The sequence below is a fragment of the Excalfactoria chinensis genome, chromosome 9, assembly GCF_039878825.1.
Source record: "Excalfactoria chinensis isolate bCotChi1 chromosome 9, bCotChi1.hap2, whole genome shotgun sequence".
NCBI lineage: Eukaryota > Metazoa > Chordata > Aves > Galliformes > Phasianidae > Excalfactoria > Excalfactoria chinensis.
The window spans coordinates 5,868,701-5,889,646 of NC_092833.1; the positions used below are offsets into that span (position 1 = coordinate 5,868,701).

Genomic DNA, 20,946 nt, shown 5'->3' on the forward strand with positions numbered 1-20,946 from the left:
ATGCAGTAGTCTAAAAATCCTTTCATTTAAAAAGCTGTCAGATTGAAAGGAAAAATGTAGATACATATTATCAATAGACAGTAGCAATGCCTTTAACATACGTAAGGACCTCTTGGTCCAATATATCCATTTTCGCCTGGAAATCCTGGATCTCCTCTTGAGCCATTGCAGCCATCTACGCCATGCTTGCCCCTGGGTCCTTCACTTCCTGGTAATCCCTGAAAGGCAGTTTAACTTTTGTAATGCATTGCAATACATAGAAAATCAGTTTATAAATTAATGAAACAATTCAGAAACAAATATCACAGAGCTGAAGTAGAGACCATCTCACAGTAGTCCCAGCTTCATGCTCCCTGCACTAGAAATATCTTCCATTACATCAATATTTATTCCTAAAGTGAAGAATTGGAACCCTATGTTTTTCATATTTTTCTTTCATACACGGTAAATATAATGGGGACAGCACTGGGTAGAGGGCCAGACCAAGCTCTCATTTGAGTTGATGGGCTATTAACTACTGGGCTATTTTCTCAGGAAAAGCAGATTAGCTCTCTAGCTATAATCTTTCTGTTGGCTGTAATGAAAAGCTCTCTTTTCAATATACTACATCTAAGAGATACCAGTTTGTTTTGTTTTCTTTTTAACCACACTCACTTCCACACTAAAAACCACATTCACAAAAATGTATAATTGTGTGCTTCTATACTTAGGACTGACTTCTTCAGTCCTTATTCACGTAAAATTCAAGGGTTGGTTATTTTCTTTCTCCCTGCAAAAGAACTACAGGCAAAAATAATACTGACACAGGCTGCAAGGACTAAGGCTTGTCTCTACCTTCACTGTCCTGCTTCCCCATGAAAATGATGTGATTATTTTCCTGGAATTCTATGGAGTTTTTTTATAAATAAAAAAAACACAGTTGAAATTATAATAGGTAATTTGTATTTTTGCAACATAAATAATTATGCAGATGGCACAATAGCTAAAAATATAAAACAAACAACATATAAATTGTATTATTTTATCAGAAGACTTGCTTTGACTTAAAAGAAACTACAATATTCATTCAATACGTACAGGAACACCATCTAAACCAGGAAATCCTGGGACTCCAGTTGGGCCCTAAAAACAGATGACATGAAAAAAACAAAGTTGCTGAGGTCATTAACCCTTAAAAAGAATGAAAAATAAGAATATGTGATAAACGAGCATGCTCTTGTTTGGAAAATTAATTTAAGCCACAATTTTATCAGAAATAAACCCATTAACTCCTGTCAGATATTTAGTATGAACCTAAGGTCAATAGCGACCCATGGAAGCAAATGACAAATTCCTAACTTTGCTGATTCTCCAGTGACTACAAAAGTATATAGAAGAAGTTGTCTATAGTTTATATATTATACTATGCATAATTTTTATGATCCTGGTCCTGTTTTGATAATACAAGCAGTAGTTTCTATTTACAGGGCTTATATTTCACATATGTCAGGCAATTGCTTTAAAGACTTCTGCTATACATTGAGATCAGTGAAATTAAACAACTGAAATGGACATAAAGTAGCAAGAGCCAATTACAGGGATTGTACAGCTATGTAAGATACAAACCTGAACTGCAATTTTTATCCTGGAAGTGGTAATAAAATTCTGTTTAGTGTACAGCATTTTTAAAAGTACCATAATACTCCCTCCAGCTCCATATTCCTCCCACAGCCTTCTCTGAGTTTAAGGATTGTAAACTAATCAGAGACTGGTCTCTGTTGATGTTTTTTGTTCTCTGATGAGTGTAGTTTTGCAACCAAAAGGGGAAAAAAAACAAACAAAAAACAAGCATTGAAAAACATTTTCTAAGGAAAGCTGTAATTGATTTCTGGGTGAGCAAGAGGATAGTTCAGGAAATGCTTTCTAATCATTTAAGTTCTGTTTCATTGGCTAATACTTTACATAATGTACCTGCACGTATGGGAAATTGGTAATCACAGCCTGAACCTCTGATTAATCAGCTGAGGCAAATGTCAGGTCAGCAATGGGAGCACAAGTGAGAGTAATTTAGCTGTGCTCCTGGAAGGGGTGGAGCTGGAATCCACCTCCTCTAGACCTCATTTAAGGGCTGACCACCAGTAAGGCAGCATCTCTTGGAGACTGCTCCTTGGTGGAGATTGCCTCAGCAGTTCCCAGCAGACTGAAGGCTTCCATACGGGTGAGTTTTTCCTGTAAATAACCTTTTTGATATTTACTACCATCTTTTCATTATTGTCACCATGCAACTACCATCTTTTCATTATTGTCACAGTACAGTGCCCAACAGAGCTGTCTATGGTGTTTCCTACCTTATCACCTTTTTCTCCAGGTGGCCCAGGCTGCCCATTCTCACCTCTCTGTCCTTTTTCCCCTGGCAGACCAGCTGGTCCTGTAGATCCCAAGGATCCGATTGGACCTTGAGCTCCCAGCTCACCAGGCTGACCCTGAAAAAAGTCCAAATAGGTAAGTGAATACTACTGTAAACCTTGAAGCAGGTAGTGTATTAGAGATGACTGTACAGATAAAACAAGGCTTAAAGTGTATACATAATTATGATTCAGAACAGCTTGCTGTGCAGGCAGCAGATCTATTCCATGCATTAGATACTATTAAAACACAACTTTTAAATTTAAACAACTTGATTAAGGCAGTAATTTCATTTACAGCAGGTCTTCAGCACCACTCTCAAGCTGACTGGAACAAATTCCAAGTTCTCCTGGCTCTACCAAGGTAAGTAACACTTGTAAGAATAAGACTCCATATTTCTGCCACCGGGGAAGAAGTGGTAGCTCATTTTAGAGAAAAGGCACTTGTAGACAAATCAATAGAGTTCCCTTTTTCTTCTAAGCTATATTATATTCTCATTATCTTAAGTTTTTCTTGGTCACGTATCTTCCACCATCACTCTCAGATTTTAATGCCTTTTAATGAAAAAGGTGTGAAGTTTCATGTAGAAAAATAGTTAGCTGTTATCAAACACACAAAGAATCAATTTGAATAGGCTGTGTTGAAAGAATTTAGGAGGCTTCAGAATGTCATTTATCTATATATCACTCTAAATTCAGCATTTGCACCCACAACATCATACAGTTTGTGTATTTCTACAAAGTTTTCCAAGGTCACCCTTATTTTCAAGTAAGAACACTCTGTGACAAAGAACAAGTGGCTTTTTCAATCTATAGCACCAATGTGGATTTATTTGGGTATGGTAGCAGTTCTTGTTCTGTGCAGCTAAATAATGATTACACCAAAGATTTTAGATATGAGCTGTTTACACTTTACCTTACAAAGCCTACACTACACGACGTTATCAAAAGAGAGCAATATGGAGCCGAACGCCTATGTGTCTTTAAGACCACATGAGGGCAGTAAAGGATATTTCAGTACAATGTCCATTCACAGAAATGACAGACCATACATTACTTCCTATGAATGGGTTCAGGAAAAAGAACAGAGATCAAAAATGACCGTACACATATTCATTATCTCCATGTGTCAAATTAGGCTGAAATGATAGAAATAAATTCCATTTTACTGAGGGTAAAAAATTCAACAGTCTGAATCTGTCTAAAACAAAATATTTTCTCAAAAATTGTAGGCAGAGCCTTAAATCTAGAAGGTCCTACTAGGAGAGCAGAGGACTGCCTGGAAAAGAATCCTTGTACAACTCATGTTCCATTTACCTTTATTAGCATCCTCACTTAAACTTTACTGTTGCTTCCAATGAATTCATTAGCAAAAGTTCCAGGGTAAAATCAGCATTCTGTCTTCAGCAACAGTTATCATTTTCTTGATAGTATAATTCAAAGTGTAAAATGCTACAGAAATTCATGGCTACCAGTAGAAAAATGTGCTGATTCTGTGTCCTTTTTAACAATAGTTAGTTAGAATTTTGGGTGTTATTTGAGTATTTACTGGTAGGAACAATTGCAGCTAATCTACTGGCAGAGCTTTGTACCTCCTCTTATGGAAAAATGATTTTTTTCCATTGCTGTACTTTTAAAGAAGCTATTACAAACTCTAATAGCTTGATTTAAAAAAAAGAATGGACTATCATTTTGATTAAAAATTCATTTTGAATATCAGAAAAGTAAAACAAATTAGGCTAATAAAATAATGAAATGCAAATATTTGAACTACTTACTCTCCTAGAAGCAGTACATTATTTATTTATTTATTTATTTGTACATGGAACTAGCTGTTGCCATGCAAAATATAACACCCTTCAGGAAAGGGGGGAAAAAATGACAAGCTATTCCTCAGTAATGCTCAAATGCCTTGATGTTAACAAAGCATCCTCTTGGCAAATTTCTGCATTGACTTTAATATTTTTATTAATGTGAACATTTTGCATCCAATAGTTGACAGAGAATTTTTTTTCAAGTTATGGACATGTGGCCCTTTGGGCTGATAGAAATGTCTTTAGTTGCTACCCTGCTAATTTAATTGACTCCACGGTTTGTGTCTTCAGCAGGAGGTAGTGAAGTCATAAAACAGAGTCACTGAATCCAGAATTCACAATAGGTTTGACAGCTGATACAACTTTAGAATGCCATGTGAAGCTGGTGGATTGTCTCTCTTTCTTTCAGCTCAAAGACTGATAATGACTGGGAGCTTTGTTAAGACCAAACTGATACCATGTCATAACATCTATTATCACATCTATTATTTGTGCCCATCCAATGTGACTACCACAGCACTGTAGTCTCAGGGCAGCTGTACAAATAAAGAGGATGAAGGTAGTCATGTCATGTTCATGTAGAAATGACAAAATAGCTCAGTTAAAATGGACTGAATATTATGCCTCCTCTGCCATCTGATGTCAATAAATTCATTTAGGTTTTCATGGCCTTGCTAATTGTCTAGGTAAAGAACCACCCATATCAAAACTATGGTCTGTCATTTTAGCACATCCTGGGCTAGATCTGCAATAAGAAACTGACTTCTGACAAAACAAGATTACTTTTCTTGGATCAAGTATGTTTCCTGCAACTAAAACCACAAATAATTCAGAATTGTGCAGCAAAAATTTTATTACACTTTAGAAAAGACAATGGCCAAGATTCTTTGGAATGACTTCTTTTGCTTGCCTGATATACTGAAGAGAACCTGATTTTTAGAGTGCCCTGAGCATTAACTGCTTGAAATTTGACATTTTAGAGTAGTTTTAATTGGAAATAAACGAAGCAAACAAACAAATAGGTTCATGCTATTAGAGTGAATTCTGTGCCTCACTTCTTGTTATCATTGAAGTCAAAAGATGATCAGCTATTGGCTTCAATTACAGCAGTACCTCTATGTGACAAGCAATGTGGAAGTACTGGGGAATTTGTGAAATGCATTTACCTTTTGCTCACATACACAAAAACAAAAATTTTCAGCAACTGCCCAGCAACAGGTTGTAGGCAGATAATGTAGTATTCTTTTCATTCTTTGCTTTACTCTGACATGTAACCAGTCCTTATCATTTCACCAGAGATAAAATGGAGAAAGAGAGGGAAATAGAATAATCTAGAGTGGAGGAGAGCACACGAGGCTGTTTGCAGACAGATGTTTTCTTTCGTAATTTGCTTGTTGAGGTGGAAGCATCTGCAGCTACTCTTAAGCTCCACGCATGCTCTCTCCCTTTCTGGAACTCAGGCCACAGCTTCCAGGCCTTGTAGAAGTGTCTGTTCTGGGAGGTTTCCACTCCCCCACACTGACCATGTAGAACTGGGACCAAAACCATTTCTACTGTAAGTTAAGACTTCCAATCAACTAATTACTAACATGATCAAGACAAGACTTTATTTCAAGACAATATTTCAAGAAAAATCTTTATTTGACTGAAAAATATGTGGAATACAATTAATTGTGAGTTTGTCCAGAAACAACAGATGAGATAGTGACTTTTAAGTATTATGTAGCTTCTTTTCATAGTCATATTTTAAGCCAATTAAATTCAACAGTAACCATAGTGCCTGACCTGTCTCAGCATCTTAATCATGCTGCAATCTTTTATGATATTCTGTGCTCTTTTATAATATTTTGTGATGATGCAGTAGCTCTGGGAATGTAGTACTTGGTGATGGAGTACTTGATTTCCAGAGGTCCTTCCAACCCCTGCAATTCTGTGATTTTGTGTGCAAGCTTCTCTAGGGAACCTGCTTTAGCAGGGGGGTTGGTCTAGATTAACTAGATTAACTCCAGTGCTCCATTCCAACCCCTGTGACAGACTTCACAGTGATATTTTGTTGAAACACAACAAATCGCAGAGAAGAGTTGAGAAAAATTTCACCATATTTTTTTTTTTTTTTTTTAACCCTGAACAACCATGAAAAGAAGAGGCTTCCAATAAGCCAGTGGGTGTCACTATTGCATCAAAGAGATACTAAATGAGAAAACTTGGTACTGAAGTACTAAGATTGTTAATGGTTGAAAGCAGAAAGTTACAAAGAGTATTTTAGACCACAAATCATTAACATCAGATTAGCTAATAAAATAAAATTAACTTTTGCTATGATATTCAAGATCAAGTTGGATGGAGCACTGAACCTCCTGATATACAGAAAGGTATCTCTGGCCTTGGCAATGGAGGTTGGAAATAAATGAATTTTAGGGTCCCTTCCAACCCAAACCATTCTATGATTTATTTATTTTGTTTAAGTGATTCACTGATTGGCAATATTTGGTTGATCCACATCTATGAAAAAAAATAATTCTGTAGAGTTTTGTAATGCCTCAAATTGTCTTATTCAGCAAGGAAAAAGACAACAGTCTGAAATTGATAAAAACACTACTTCTTGTAGGGTGGGACAGGAGAACCAAAATAAATAAGGAAAGAAAGTCCTCAAGAACAAAAGAAATCTATGAAGTTTAAATTTTTTGGGAGAAGAGAAAAAAAAAAAAAAAAAAAAAAAAGAAACATACCTAATATAAATAATGTTATTTTACAGATGCTGTAGTAGTACATTTTGTACAAAGAACAGTCACAAATAGCCCTCAGAGTGAGGAGAACAAAGTGATCCTTTGCTTTTCCACATGCTGGTGAGTAGTGTCCATTCTCTACTATCTCAGGAATCTTCTATTTTAAAACTATATTGCAGCTAATACACTGAGAAAAAATGATCAACAAGTATAAGGCAAAAAAGTGAGACACATCTGGGCTTCCCCAAATGTTAGCATGCACGCTGTATCTCTGATAATCGATTCTGCTAAGCACATATATTTTGAGATCAAATCAATGGATTTTATATATTTGCTCCATCAGCATGCAGCTTAAAAGTACAATATAAGTGCTAGACATTCCATGTGAATGACAGACTGCTGTTACTTTATGTTATGTGTATCCATCATACTCTGTGTATTTTTAAAAAAAAAAAAAAAAGTGGTTTAAAAAACACCCGTTAGGCACAAAAACCTCAAAATTTCCCGTTTCCCAGTTGGTGAATCTTACATATGTTTATACTGCTGTAAGTTGGACTTGGTAAACCCACAGAATCTACAAAGGAAACATGATAACACACAGGATCCATTGGGGACATGCGACAAGAATAGCAAGATCAGAGGACAGACCTACCATAGAATTAGATTTCACAATCAGTAACCGGTAGTCCTGAAATACTCCTGAGCTGACTTTTTAACTTTGGCAACAAATTAATTTAGTATTCTTCAGAAATATTTCTTACACTTCATATGCAAGAAAACGTGATACCTTCTTTTTAGACACCTGTTTACTAAGTTCTCTCTTAAACTACTATAAATATAGGCAACTTGCTTCATCTGCAGAAGAACAAATGTTGGTCTTGCCGAGTTATATTTGTTATTCTCTTGGCTCTAGGCATTTCACATGATCTCATGGAAGCTTGATCAGGTTGGGTCATGAATAGATGCTTGCTTTCTAAATCTACTTAACTCTATAAACAAAGCCAAAGGAATTGAATGGGATCAAACTCTGGGGTTGGCACAGGACAGGTTTACAATTGGTCAGTGCTAACTGCAAACATTTTTTTTTAACTACCAAATTGTTTTTAGAGCAGCCAGCATTTTTTAGGCCTCTGATTCAATACTGCAGGAATTCTGAAGGACGTGATTTCCCATGCTAGAGAAAGAGGGGCAAGTTATTATCCTAACTGTTAGCTATTTTAGGAGAGAGCTGAGTGCTACTGTTAGGTCATCAATGAATTTAAATGGTTTTATCTTTACAAAATGTAAATACATGTCACTTTTTACTGGTGATTATAAAGCTGATTTATATCAACTCTAAACATATCCTACTTCAATTTTAGTAGATATCTCTTGATTGTCTATCTCCAAACATAGAAACAATGAATTTGCTCATTTTAGTAGTTATACTTCCAATGGGTAATGCTTTCAATGAAAGACTAAAAGAAACAGTAACATTCTAATATTTGCATAGTGGCAATGTCATCAAATACCTTACGTAGTGTCAAAAATATTCTCTCAAATGAACCTTGCCATGATATTTTTTTCTTCACAGTTTGCTGACAAAGTGAAACCCTTAACAGATGGGCACACCTTAATCACGAAACTAGACAACAGCTTTTTATAAACAGATAGAAAGATATTCTAACTTCCTTAAAACTACTCTTTTCATCAGCGTGTGGAGAAGGACACAGAATGACTGCTTGCAATGCACAAAAGAAGCTGTTTAGACTCCTATTCAGACATCAGTCTATCACTTGTAAGTGTTAAAAATAATGCACTTGGCTTGATTGCTTCTACAACAGCACACTTTTAAGGGAGATAAAACATTGTATACTAACTTATAAGCCATCTGTAAACAAGGTTAACATACACTCTCCCTTGAAACTGTACCTCTACTTGAAAGTAATCATCCAATAACAAAGATGAAGAATAATAGTTGAGTATTCATGTTCCAGCTAGTCTAAAGAAGGATGTTTTTTTCAGGCCTTGGAAGAGTTTGGATAAGATGATTAATCATAGTAGGTCCGACCTTGTGTGACCCTAATATATGTGATATCTTACTGTTACAATAATGAGACAATTTGCCCTTGCTCCCATATAAATCTTAGATTGCAATGTTTAACAGAACATCATGAAAAGAATCTTGTACATCTGCCTCCCTGATGCAAAAGAATTCAAAAATAAATAACAAAAACAACAAAACAGAACAAAAGGTGGTGTAGGCTACATAGGCCAATTCAGTACATACGCTGTATATGTAGCTCACTTAGATACTGCCATTCTCTTTCAGCATTTGCAAAAGCCTCCCATATTGCAGTTTCTTTTGTGCAGCTGAATGACTGTTAACTTCGGAAGTTACTATAACGCTGGCTTTCTAGCTAGTTTGGATGGGATTACTGTTCCATTGCCTTTTGCCCAGCAAATCCATGATTTTCCCATAATATTTCTGTATTTTCAGCAAATATTTGCTGAGAAGAATAGCTCATCCTTATTTTTGGCATCAAGCCTGTTCTAAATAGTAAAAAAGGAAAAAAATAAATAAATACAGCACTAAGAAACTGAATGCACACTGTTGATCTTATCCCTACTTCTTGATAGAGAAGGATTATGCAATAAACAGAACACTTCTGAAATTTTTTGCGTACTGTACAATGACAAAGGCTTTCAATGTTCATTCACTTCTTTCAGTTTAAAGACAAGACTGAGGTTAGACACAAATGCCTGATGAACCAGCCTGGAAGCAGAGCTCAGACCGAGCAGAAGATAAAGCATGATGTTTTGCATTCTAGGAAGCTAACAATAAGATAAATACGTTTTTTATTTTGAAGTGACCACTGTCTGCAAAGACTAGGAAAGCAAAGTTTGTGTGTCGAAGTGTAAAGGCAGAACACAGCAGAGTTAGAAATCAACAAGATTGCAGACTGAGAAAAAAGACTAAGTAATCCTATATAAAAGGATTAATCACTATGCATTAAAACATTTGTAACAATCTATCTGAAGTGATGCTTAATTAAGTTATTTTCCAAATAATGGCTTTATCAGCCATACTTTAACTTCTTAATTACCTATGGCTAGAAATCATTGTATGGCATATAGTCTCATGTTACATTGGAGGGACTGTACTTGTCAGTGTGCGTGTGTATTTCAGAGTTGTTTTAGAGAATGGTACAATTCTGATTTAAATTTGCATAATGATGTTTATTTTTCCATTGCATTTCTGTTAGGCACTTTGATCCAGACCTTGTAGGCACTTAAAAAACTAACTGCAAATTCATGAGTCATGATTATTTTTACCAGAGAAGGATATCTTGATAAGAAACCTTAGTGACTGCAATGAATATTGAATGATTATACTCAATTTAATTTGTAATTCAGGTACATAATCAGAACCTCTAAACTAATGAGAGAAGTAGAATAGGGGGAAATTTCATCATCTTTTCCTTTTCCCCTAGTTTCAAAGTTTAATTTCATTTAAATGATACTTCAGATTCAGTTTTAGGTATCTAAATCAGTCTGTTCAGTAGCACTGTGAGACACTGCAATGCTGCTAGTCAAAATACTCTCCCTGGGATGTCCCTTTGTTAACAGTGTTACATAGATAGACACATCCTAGGCCCCTATTATGAAAATTCTACAGTATGGGGTACTCTTGTATAGACATAATCCTGGAGGATTAGGATAGGATCCAAGGACACCAGGGCAGCAATCATGACACAGCAAAGCATGCGGCTGACTGCAGAAGCAAAGTAATGGAAAGGTGTGCCTTACTTCTGTGGCCTCTCAGACTGTACACAAACAGGGCACACGGTTTTGTTATTCAAGCTTTTTAAGATCAAAACTTAAACACTTGTGCTTTGAAAGAAAATTATTTCATTCACTGTCAGTTGTTCACTAATCAGAGAATGTATCTAAATAAGTCTTTTCCTTCTTTAACATTTAAATTATTTTTACTAGCTATATGTAGCTATATACTTTAAAAAAAGAGTGGCTAAGGTAGCAAACTAGTTATCACTGGACCATGTTTCAGCTAACAAATAACAATATCCACACACTTGTGAGAGATGACCTTTAACAATTGGAAATCATCTACTGTGTATCAAAAGAGAGGGTGTGCAAGTTACTAATTTTAGCGTACAATACGAAAATGCCTAGATTTCATCTCTTTTTTTTTTTTTTATTTATATGCTGATTTTTTAAAAGACAAAGGCAATTCAGATTTCTTTTAACACATAGTGCATTAAGCTAGTAAAATAAAAGCCTGCAAGCTTTTTTCAGAATCACCTAACCAAAATAAGAAACAGTTTCCCATAAAAACAGTAAACGGCATAAGCATTCTCTTTTAACCAAATTCTTAGGAGAAAACAAGCATAGATTTCTAAACTTAATACATCTTAAGAATGGCTTTTGTCTAACTACCAGATGGATCTCAAAGAATCCTTACCAAATTAAAAAGGCAACAACATTATTACAAACTTGCCTGCAATCAAAGCTCTTTAGATTCTTCTTTCAATGGCAGTTGTACTTCATACCAGTGGCAGAATTATGCTAGCTTGCTGTATTCAGGCTTGTTTATGCTCACCAGCCATAATGATTTCACAATAGGAACATGCACAAAATGAACAGTATTTGCAACAGCAATTCTCATTAGTTCTATTTATCACTTACTCTTGATCCTTTCTCTGGAAAGCACCGACAGACTGAACAATCCTGTCCCCCGCATGGGTCAATATATGCGTATCCTCCCTGAAAATTCAAAGGTTATGAATTTATTAATATACAACTGATAGTATTCATTTTATCATATGGCATAGCACTTTATTTTAAACATATTCTTTTTTAAATGCTTGGGTACTTCTAAAAGGGTAAAATACTAGGAAGAAATTGTTGTTTAAGTAAGCCTGTCCAGCTCTAAAGAACAAAACAAAATTGGTGGATTCCCTCTTAAAATGTTGCTAAATTAAGAATCTACTATTTATTCTTATTTTAGTAAGTGATAAAGCTTTTGATTTGTACACATGTTGTTCAACTAGATGATTTTATGGCAAAAAATGTGTCTCCTGCTGTATATTCTGTAATAACCACTGGGCAATAAGCTGCTGTAGAAGAATCTTGATGGTAAACATCAAAATAAAGTGTAGCTCTTCAACTTAATGCAGAAAAGCAAGGATGCTTTTGATCTTGCAGAAGATTTGTTATTTTAGAGGAACGATGCCCACACTTAAACTGGTGAACTATTTCACTTCAGCAAGGATAATTCCCACACCTGCTGTAACTGGGGACAAGGCATTGGTCTGTGCTACATCCCAAATTCTTTGGCTTCATTTGGAAAGAAAAATAGATGTATGGGTATAGTTGTATCTTTATTAGACTTTTGTACACCCTCTGTTCTGGGAGAGTGTAACTGGGACCACAGGGGACACGCATTCCTGCATGCAGGATGTGGCTAGATGGCTGGCTGAAAGACCATGACAAACACGCGGCAGTTAGACAATTGATGTTCGAGATAAGGCCTGACACTGCAAAACACTATTAGAGCTTAAAAAGCTTTCTTATACAACAAGCTGCTTCTGCATTCAGAAGCCCCTGGGCAAAGTGAAAGTCCCTGAGGGATATTAATACCAGAAGCATGTGATCCACGTCTGATCATTTCTAACACTTTATATTACTGACACAAAAGAGACAGCAGATCTTTGAAATTTTCCTTCTTGGAAGGATGTCAAATGGTGATGTCTCATCATCTTCAGAGCTAATCCACAAGTTACTTTTGTCTGTATCATATGAACCTTTCCCAGTGTTTGATCAATAGGATATATAAGACAGAATTACACATAAACTCCTCCTGAAGTTCTTGGACCTCTCATAAGCACAAACATGCTGGCAAAGTAGAAACAATATGCAAAAGTTTAATAGTACTGCTGTCCAAGGTGAAAGATACTACCTACAATTTATGTTGAGCAGTACTGAATATTGAAGCTAAATACAATTAAGTAAATAGGCTGCATTTAGAAATGTTTTGACAGTCATAATTTTGTTAGTTTTATATTTATAAACTATCCCAATAGAAGACTGTTTAACTAAGATTACACAATAGAAGGCAAAACAGGCTGAACAAAGTACATGCAACAACTGTATTTAATTTTTGTCTATTAAATGAAAAAATGTACTATGTATACTGTATTATTATGCATTGTATACTTTTAGTTTACTTATTTCTTGTATCAAAACCTTCTATTGTTTCTTTCTTGGCACTGAAGGAAGATAATTCCTTCTCATCAAATTGAAATGAAGAAAAAAAGCATATTTTAGGAGAAATTAAAGTAACATGATATGTAATGTCATTAGATTTATTGTCATAACTGAAGATTGTTATTATTCTTTTACACTTTCCAATGCATGGTATTAAATATACACCAACTATACATACCAAATGCTCTTACAAACTCACTTAAGTGGTTAGAATGTTTATTAGGTCACATTATTCAATAAAACTAAGTGTATAAATGGTGAGCGTGGCTTTGAATAGGATGGCAAGGACTTACAGGATTTACAAACAACTTAGATAAACAAGTAAACAGTGATAATGTGAAAAATATTTGCTTAGTTTGGATTTCTTTTTTATCAAGGTCAAAAGCATTTTGTTACTTGTTTTAGTGATCAGCAGAACACAATAGGTTCATACTTCAATTTTTCAAGGAGAAAACACTGATAAATATTAGATAACAAAATTCTGCTCCTTTTTTTCTACAATATTTTCAGATCTGTTACTCCCAAGCCTCAGAACAAGGCGGTATGATGGCCTCTCTCACAGACTGTTTCTCTTTCACAAACAGCTTCCCATGAAATTACCAATCTACTTCATGCTAGTCTTTAACCTAGTTGTTAACAACTTGGCTCCACTGGAATGTCAATGGAATGCAAATTTTTAATAGCATAGAAGCTGTTTCCCTTCGTTCTATTTTTAAAAAAACAATTCTATCATTTAAACCAAAAAGGGGTGCCTAGAACAAAATAAAAAAGCAACACAAGAAAAGTTTTTAAAATAAATTTGCAGGTAACAAAGAGGATGGACTCAAAAAAAATCACTGAGGGAATTACAAAGGTGAGGTAAATACAGAGAACAGAACTGAGAGGAAAATATGGTATGTATTGTATGTAAAGTTTTTACTTTGAAAAGGTAGAATGTACAGATGTACAGAGGTCAGTTGCAGAATAAGCATGATATATGCTATAGGGCCACGAAGATTGTCAGAGGTCTGGAACACCTCTCTTAGGAAGACACTGAGGGAGGTGGGCTTGTTTAGCCTGGAGAAAAGAAGGCTCTGGGGAAACCTTGTTGTAGCCTTCCAATATTTGCAGAGAGCTTATAAACAAGAAGGGAGAGCAGCTCTTTAAAAGAGGGAAAATTTAGGCAGGATCTGAGGCAGAAATTCTCTACTTAGAGTAGTAAGCCACTGGAATCATCTGCTCAGAAAAGCTGTGGGTGCTCCATCCCTGGAGGCATTCAAGGCCAGGTTGGATGGGGCTGTGGCAACCCTGTGAATGGCACAGGGTTGGAACTGGATGGTCTTTAAGATCCCTTCCAACCCAAACTATTCTATTATTCTGACCACTAAAGCAACTTGATGAGAAAGGATACAGAATCAGCACATGGCAGTGTTTTTTTCAAATGCACCTTTTAAAAAGCATTTAAAGATGCCAAAGTTGGAATGTAGGAGAATTCAAAGGAGAAAATCACAAAATAGTTAAGCGGAGAAATTGAAAAGTGAGTTGCAGAAATACTGAAAGAAACTTCACCGATTTCCCACAGAGCTGTAGGTCATTTTGGTGTATATAGTATTCTTTTAACTATAACAGCTTATTTATCAAGTGTTTAATGTACAAATTGTCACTTACCCCATCAGTTTCTTGTGCTGCAAAAACAATCAGCAGCCACCTGATTTAAGAGAAGGAGAAAGCTAGTTTACAACTAAACTTCCAATGTCCAACCTTCCCAAAAACATTACCTCTAAAAATAGGAAGAGGATACAGATGGTTGGGGTGATTATTTAGTAAATGTGTATTTTTAAAGGATCCGTATCATCAAGAAACGGTCAACACATCCTACATAATTTTATCTTTTTGTATGCATGGGACTGAGGATTAACATATAGAGATGAGTAAGCTATGTAAAATGATTCTGGGGCAGGGATTCAGGTATGAGTCTGACATTATTTTCACTTCTACAAATAATTACTGGGTTATAGGAACATCTTTCATATTAAAACAGATTCAGAATTATAGTTCCTGTTTTCTACTGTTTAAATAGTGTAGTACCTGAAACTAAAGTGGACTCAATTTACAGACAAATAAAAATCTAAGATAGTAAATTACCTGATGTGCTTATCGAATTTATGATAAACTACAGATCATTTAACTGGTGATTAACGTTCAATTGACAGCTAAGAATCTATCTTAGTGACACTAGTTAAAGATTTTAGTGTAGATCTGTAGAACTTACCAGGCAGTTCTGATAAGCCACTTAATTCGTTCAAATGAATCCTTTGTTAATGCCATTTACATTGATTGATGGACATGCAGCACTTTTTTTCTCTGTTTTAAAAACAAACCAGCAGGTCTTCTGTTTGTGGATGGCCTATAGATACCATTCCATTCTGTTGTTTTCTCCTCTGAACCTGTTTAAGATATATGTATACATATATATATCTGTTGTCCAATTTTACATGAAAAATTACTGGAAAACCAAAATGTGTTACCCATTTAAACATATCATACTGCACAGCTTTATAATGGCACTACATTATATTGTCCCTTTACAAGCAACCTTTTTATCAGCTATCCATTTATTTCAAGAGATCTATGTATGAAATTACAGATCATCAGGGATGGGTACAAGATTTCACTCCAATGAATAAATAAATAAAAAGAAAAAAGAAAGTCTTCCACAGTAATGCACAAAAAGCATCCTGCATAATTATTTTGTAAAAAACTCACCAATTCTGCTAAAAACTTCAGAAATAGAAATACGATGTGACACATTTCCACAGTAAGGACCCAATGAACTTCAAATATATATATATATATATATTTGTCTGCACTTTCAAGACCTGATTTAGCAGTATCTTCTGCAAATTGGCCTGGAGTAGGCATTTGTGTAGGCATCTATATGTGAGAGGCTGGGCTTTTCCTATGGTGCCACAGATCTTCATAGGCTTTTTACAGAGCTGTAGTCTTCCAAATCTGGGGAGGTTAATTCTGAGGATACTGAATACTGCCTAAACAGACAGGGATTCACTTCCTTTGGATAAGTCCCCTGAGTAAGGAAAGGCAATCAGTGACTGAAAAGGGAGCAAGGATCTGAACCTGCAGCCAAGGGGCTGCTCTCTTTCAGCTGCTCAATAGCTGTATTTTCTTTGTAAAAATAATGAGTGTGCAGCTCCTGAAACATTTCTTTCTTGCTTTCTATAATTCAGTGTAACAGCTTTCTAACTAGAACTAATCTGTGAATAATACTGACTCCTATGTGTATGCACAGTATATCCACATCCCGTAGTATGAAGAAGAGACTTTGCAAACAACCATGCGCTGACTAATGAATGAACAGCCTAAGGCAACCAGTCCATGCAGTAAGATTACACTCTATATATACTGAGCAGCACTCTGTTCATCTGCTAAATTCTTACTGATTCTGTGCTCCAGTTTTCCATCTGGAACCCCAAAGTGATATGCAAGTGTCACCAAAACCCAACTCATGTAATGCTCAAAAACCTGGGGCAGGGGAGGTGGAGAAAGCTTGCACTGTAATGTAATTGTGATGTTTAGTCTCTAAAAAACAACCAAGAAGGAAGACAACTTCATAGTTATGGACCCTGATGAGATATGAGCTCAGCTCCCTTGTATGCATTTTCCCATTTTTGCTTGAAAGCTGACTTATTTTTCAGATGTTTCCACATGGATTTTCACCATTTAAAAACTGACTCAGTAACTTTGTATTATAGTAGAATTTCATTCACTAGATCCTCTGCATATATTTATATATTTCTTTCCATAATATTTTTGCTTCTTTCTTTTACTTCTGTTCCTTTCAATACTTTTTTGGCCTTGTATGCAAGGGCCTCCCTCTCCTCTTTAATGAGACTACACAGCTCATCCTGTGTATGAACTCGTGCTATTTCTGAGTACTGACAGCTCTCTTCCACTGTCCTCTCATCTGCTTCCCCCTTCTCACTCCTGTAAGACCCTGTGCTACCTTTTCTGACTAATACCAGGTTAAATTTAAAGTGATATATTCAGGTATTTGTAAAGTGGATGTGCCTTTGGCTTATAAACATCTCTAGGCCACATTTTTATCCTTTTTTTTTTTTTTTTTTTTTTTTTTTTTTTTTTTTAAACCTATTTTCATACAGTATTCCTGCATGAAAAGCATAGCACAGCTGACAGGTTTAGTAATCTCACAAATAAAATGGGAAAATTTACCAGTTCCTTTCCTGAGATATGATTTTCAATGTGTGGTCACCACCTATCTGGCTTGCAAACCATTTTGTTTTATTTTTCTCCCCCCATTTTCTCTATCCCATCCAGCTTGCTCTCACTGATGCTTGGGATTTAAGAGTGAAGATGCCTGCATCGGCTGTGATGCACAAGGTCTCTGACATTCTGCTCTGCTCCTCCAGAGATACATTTTTGCTGCTAGTCCCAAACTCTTGGGAGAATCAGCCCTAATAACTGGCTTTCATTCATAGGGGCTGACATTACCTTCTCTGAATGAAGATCTGTCTCTGCTGCTCTCATGCTCTGAACGAGCAGCTGTTCTACAGAGCTCAGTGGCTGCTCTGCTCTCCTGAAAGACTTTGGATTTCTATCTCACCAGTAGTTCTAATCAACTTTATGTACCTATTGTTATATAACGAGGCTTTTTCTGTATCATCTGTAGTGATTTTCAAGGCCCCTTGTGTAGGATGCCTTGTACAACACTCAAAAGCACTACAACTAAGTATGATAGCTGTGGCCTTGGCACCTCTTCTCTGGTTCACTATCTCTGAACAGCACTCAGGTAAGACGCCATGTTAGACATGCAACATTTTTGTCGATTTAAAAAATATTATAAAGTCTCCATATTGCCAACGCTATACACATCACATTTCAATTGAGAAAACCTTCCTATTACTGTGAAAAAGCCCGAGAAGAGGCACGTATCACTCGCTCACGTTTATGCAGCGCGAGGCACTTTCTCTCGTCAGCCGTCTCATCAGCAGCACTTCCTCACGAAGGAAGGCGGCAGCGCCGTTGGAGGGCGAACTCTCCCGCGGGGCAGCAGCGGACGTCGGCAGTGCGCCGGACGCGGCGCTGAGTCCTGCAGTGCCGCCTCTCCCCGCGGTCCCGCCGCGCTCCTTCGCGTTTTCCCCTCCGACCGCTCTCCCGCCCCGCCGTCACCTGCCCTCCCCTCCGGGGCGCTACGGCGACCCCGCTCCAGGCGGGCGCGGGCCGAGACGGAACTCGGGCAGCCCCCTGCCCGCTGCCGGCCGCTCGGGCGGCGCCACAGCACCGCAGTGAGGCGAGGAGACGACGAGCAGTGAGTACCCCGGGCCGCCTGCGCTGCCCCACGGCGGGCCGACTCCCCAGCGCGCTGACCAGCCGTGCAGGTGCCGCGGCCAGGCGGGACGGCCTCAGGTACTGCCGCCCGGGGCTGCCCCTCCACCGCTCACCTCAGTTCCAGGCGGGAAAGCCCCGGGCTCCTCACTAGCGCTGCTCCCGCTCAGGGCGGACGGACGACGGCTGTCAGCGGTGCCCCAGGCAGGAGACACGCGGGGGGGGAGGGAGGAGAGGGGCGGCCCGAACGGCCCCGCCCCGGCCAGCCCTGTCCCTGTCCCCACCCCAGGGAGCCGGGAGCACCGGCGAGGTTGCGAGACGGCAGCCCCGGGGCCAAAAGCCTTGGGTGGACGGGGGGCAGAGTTCGGGTGCGGGGCCGAGCTCCGCGGGACGCCGCGTGAGCAGCGGGATGGCGGGCGGGGGCTGCCCACAGCGCCTGGCACTGCTGCTGCTCGCCCTGCTGTGGCCGGGCCGCGCCGCGGCTGAGGTGAGTGCGCGAGACGGGGCGGCGGCGGCAGCGCGGGCTCCCGCGGGGCAGAGCGGGCTCCTCCGCACCGCAGCGGTAGCGGTCGTGAGAGAGAAACGCGAACGTGTTGCACGGTGAAGTGATGCACCGCAGCCTCGTGAGGCGCGTCTCACCCGCGCAGCGTACCTGAGGTATCGCCTCCAGTGCCGGGTACCGTTACCTCGCACGGCGGCCGGGGCTGGCGGAGTGCTTGGTCAGAGTTTCTCCCGGGCGCGAAGGAGCGGTCCTCGCGGAGCCGCAGCCAGGTGCGGCCCTTCCCGCCTCGCCCTGCCGCCCGAGGGCTCCGTGCGGCCCTCCCCGGGACTCGCAGGCGCTGCGGAGCTTCGCGCGGGCGGCGGGAGCGGGGCGCTGTGTGGGTGGGGCGGCCTCCAGGGAGCCGCGAGGCACCGTCTGCAGCGCTTGGAACCGCTTTGCTGCTTCTCGGAGCAGTTTGTGGCCCAAGTCGGCGATGCACGTGCAGCACTGTCGGTCCGTACGTTCCCCAGTGTCATACTTCAGTCTTTGCTTCCCCTCTCTTTGGCTGTTACACTTAGATTGGTGTTCCCAACTGGAGACGAGCAGTCAGCTATGGGGCAAACGGGGCAGTGTGGCATTACTGGTACATGTCCTCCACAAAACTTCTGGTTTCAGAAAATGTCAATTTCTGTTTTGCCAAACAATTGTCAACAGTATTGATTTCTCCCTGCGTGTTCTTACTGCATACAGGAACACTGTCAGTCACCTGAAAGAGAAAACATTCAGATCATCTACTCAGTTGCTGCTAAATAGAGCCAATTGTTGCTTCTGCTGTAAAGGTTAACCACAGCAAAGTAATTAGTAATGATATTTCTTTTAAAAGATTGCAGCTATTCCATCCGCTTAGTATGGGTAAGGTGCCTGGAGACAGAACAAGCACCTCGATATCATGTGTTCTTTCACAGCAGTCTATTAACTCACAGACAAGTTTAGTCATTTAACAATGATCCAATTGTTTTGTTTATGAAGGAATTAAAATACTTCTTGGTTCTTATGTAGTACAGAGGTACCAGATCTGTTTGCCATTTCAGTAAACTACTAATTTAGTACAAGGTTTTTTCAGGTTCTGCATAGAAAGCGAGACAAATAAACTCGAAATCTCTCTGTCTTTCACCTATTTTGCTCTTCTTAACTCCATTCTCCTTTTCTGGTACGTCTCATGACCGTAGTTGCTCCTAGGGTATATCATCATATACACTTCTGGATGGTTCATAAGAGCATAGGCTGCGTACCCGGAACTCCTCCCACAGCACAAACTTACTCTAAGCTTTTATTCTGGCTGCACAGATCTGTGTTGGGTTTTTATGTACAAGGGAAGGGAAGGGAAAAGGTGGTGTACTGACAAGAGATCACATATTTCTCAGTGAAGCACTTCACCACTTTCTAGCAAGCATGGTAAGGTTCTGTAGTATTGGCCAGTTGTTCAGCCTTCTTGCCAAGGGTAAATCATGAAGCTCCCAGCTTCCTGGAATGCTGTCATAACCAGATCCTTGTTTACATGGTAAGAAGTGTCTTCACTTCAAGGTTCCTACTGAAGTTTTGCTGTTCAAGCAAAGCTTGACCACAAGGTACTGATTCAGTGATGCTCTGACAATTCAGGAGATTTCAGATGTCTGAGATCAGTTAAAACTTGATTTACCACAGATAACTGAGGTCAGTTTAGGATTCAGATGTCATGGTTTCTGGGTTGGGTTTTTTGGTATGAAAATGCTGGTATTTTCAGAGGGAAAATTCTGTTCTAAGATTTTTTTTCTAAATGATGGAGGTAATCAGAACTTTAAAGCAAGCAGTTTCATTTGACATCCTAGTTTGTGGCTAATGTTAATTGGCATGAAGTGATTTATTATAGTAACTGACTGAATAAACCTCCGCAT

General features: G+C 38.7%; 2 protein-coding genes across 2 annotated transcripts in view; one reads left to right on the forward strand and one right to left on the reverse strand.

The window, feature by feature from the left end:
* The window catches only part of COL4A4 (collagen type IV alpha 4 chain), a 61,875-nt gene extending 43,085 nt beyond the window's left edge, over positions 1-18,790 (reverse strand). The window contains exons 1-7 of the mRNA XM_072344872.1: positions 18,648-18,790; positions 15,443-15,617; positions 14,839-14,878; positions 11,611-11,688; positions 2,328-2,462; positions 1,078-1,122; positions 102-218 (exon numbers count right to left, since the gene is read on the reverse strand). Coding sequence (XP_072200973.1) covers positions 102-218; positions 1,078-1,122; positions 2,328-2,462; positions 11,611-11,688; positions 14,839-14,878; positions 15,443-15,498 — 471 coding nt within the window. The 5' untranslated portion in view covers positions 15,499-15,617; positions 18,648-18,790. The remainder of the gene's footprint in view (positions 1-101; positions 219-1,077; positions 1,123-2,327; positions 2,463-11,610; positions 11,689-14,838; positions 14,879-15,442; positions 15,618-18,647) is intronic.
* A 14-nt stretch (positions 18,791-18,804) lies between these two features.
* Positions 18,805-20,946, forward strand: part of COL4A3 (collagen type IV alpha 3 chain) — a 53,946-nt gene continuing 51,804 nt past the window's right edge. Inside the window, exon 1 of the mRNA XM_072344873.1 lies at positions 18,805-19,018. Coding sequence (XP_072200974.1) covers positions 18,941-19,018 — 78 coding nt within the window. The 5' untranslated portion in view covers positions 18,805-18,940. The remainder of the gene's footprint in view (positions 19,019-20,946) is intronic.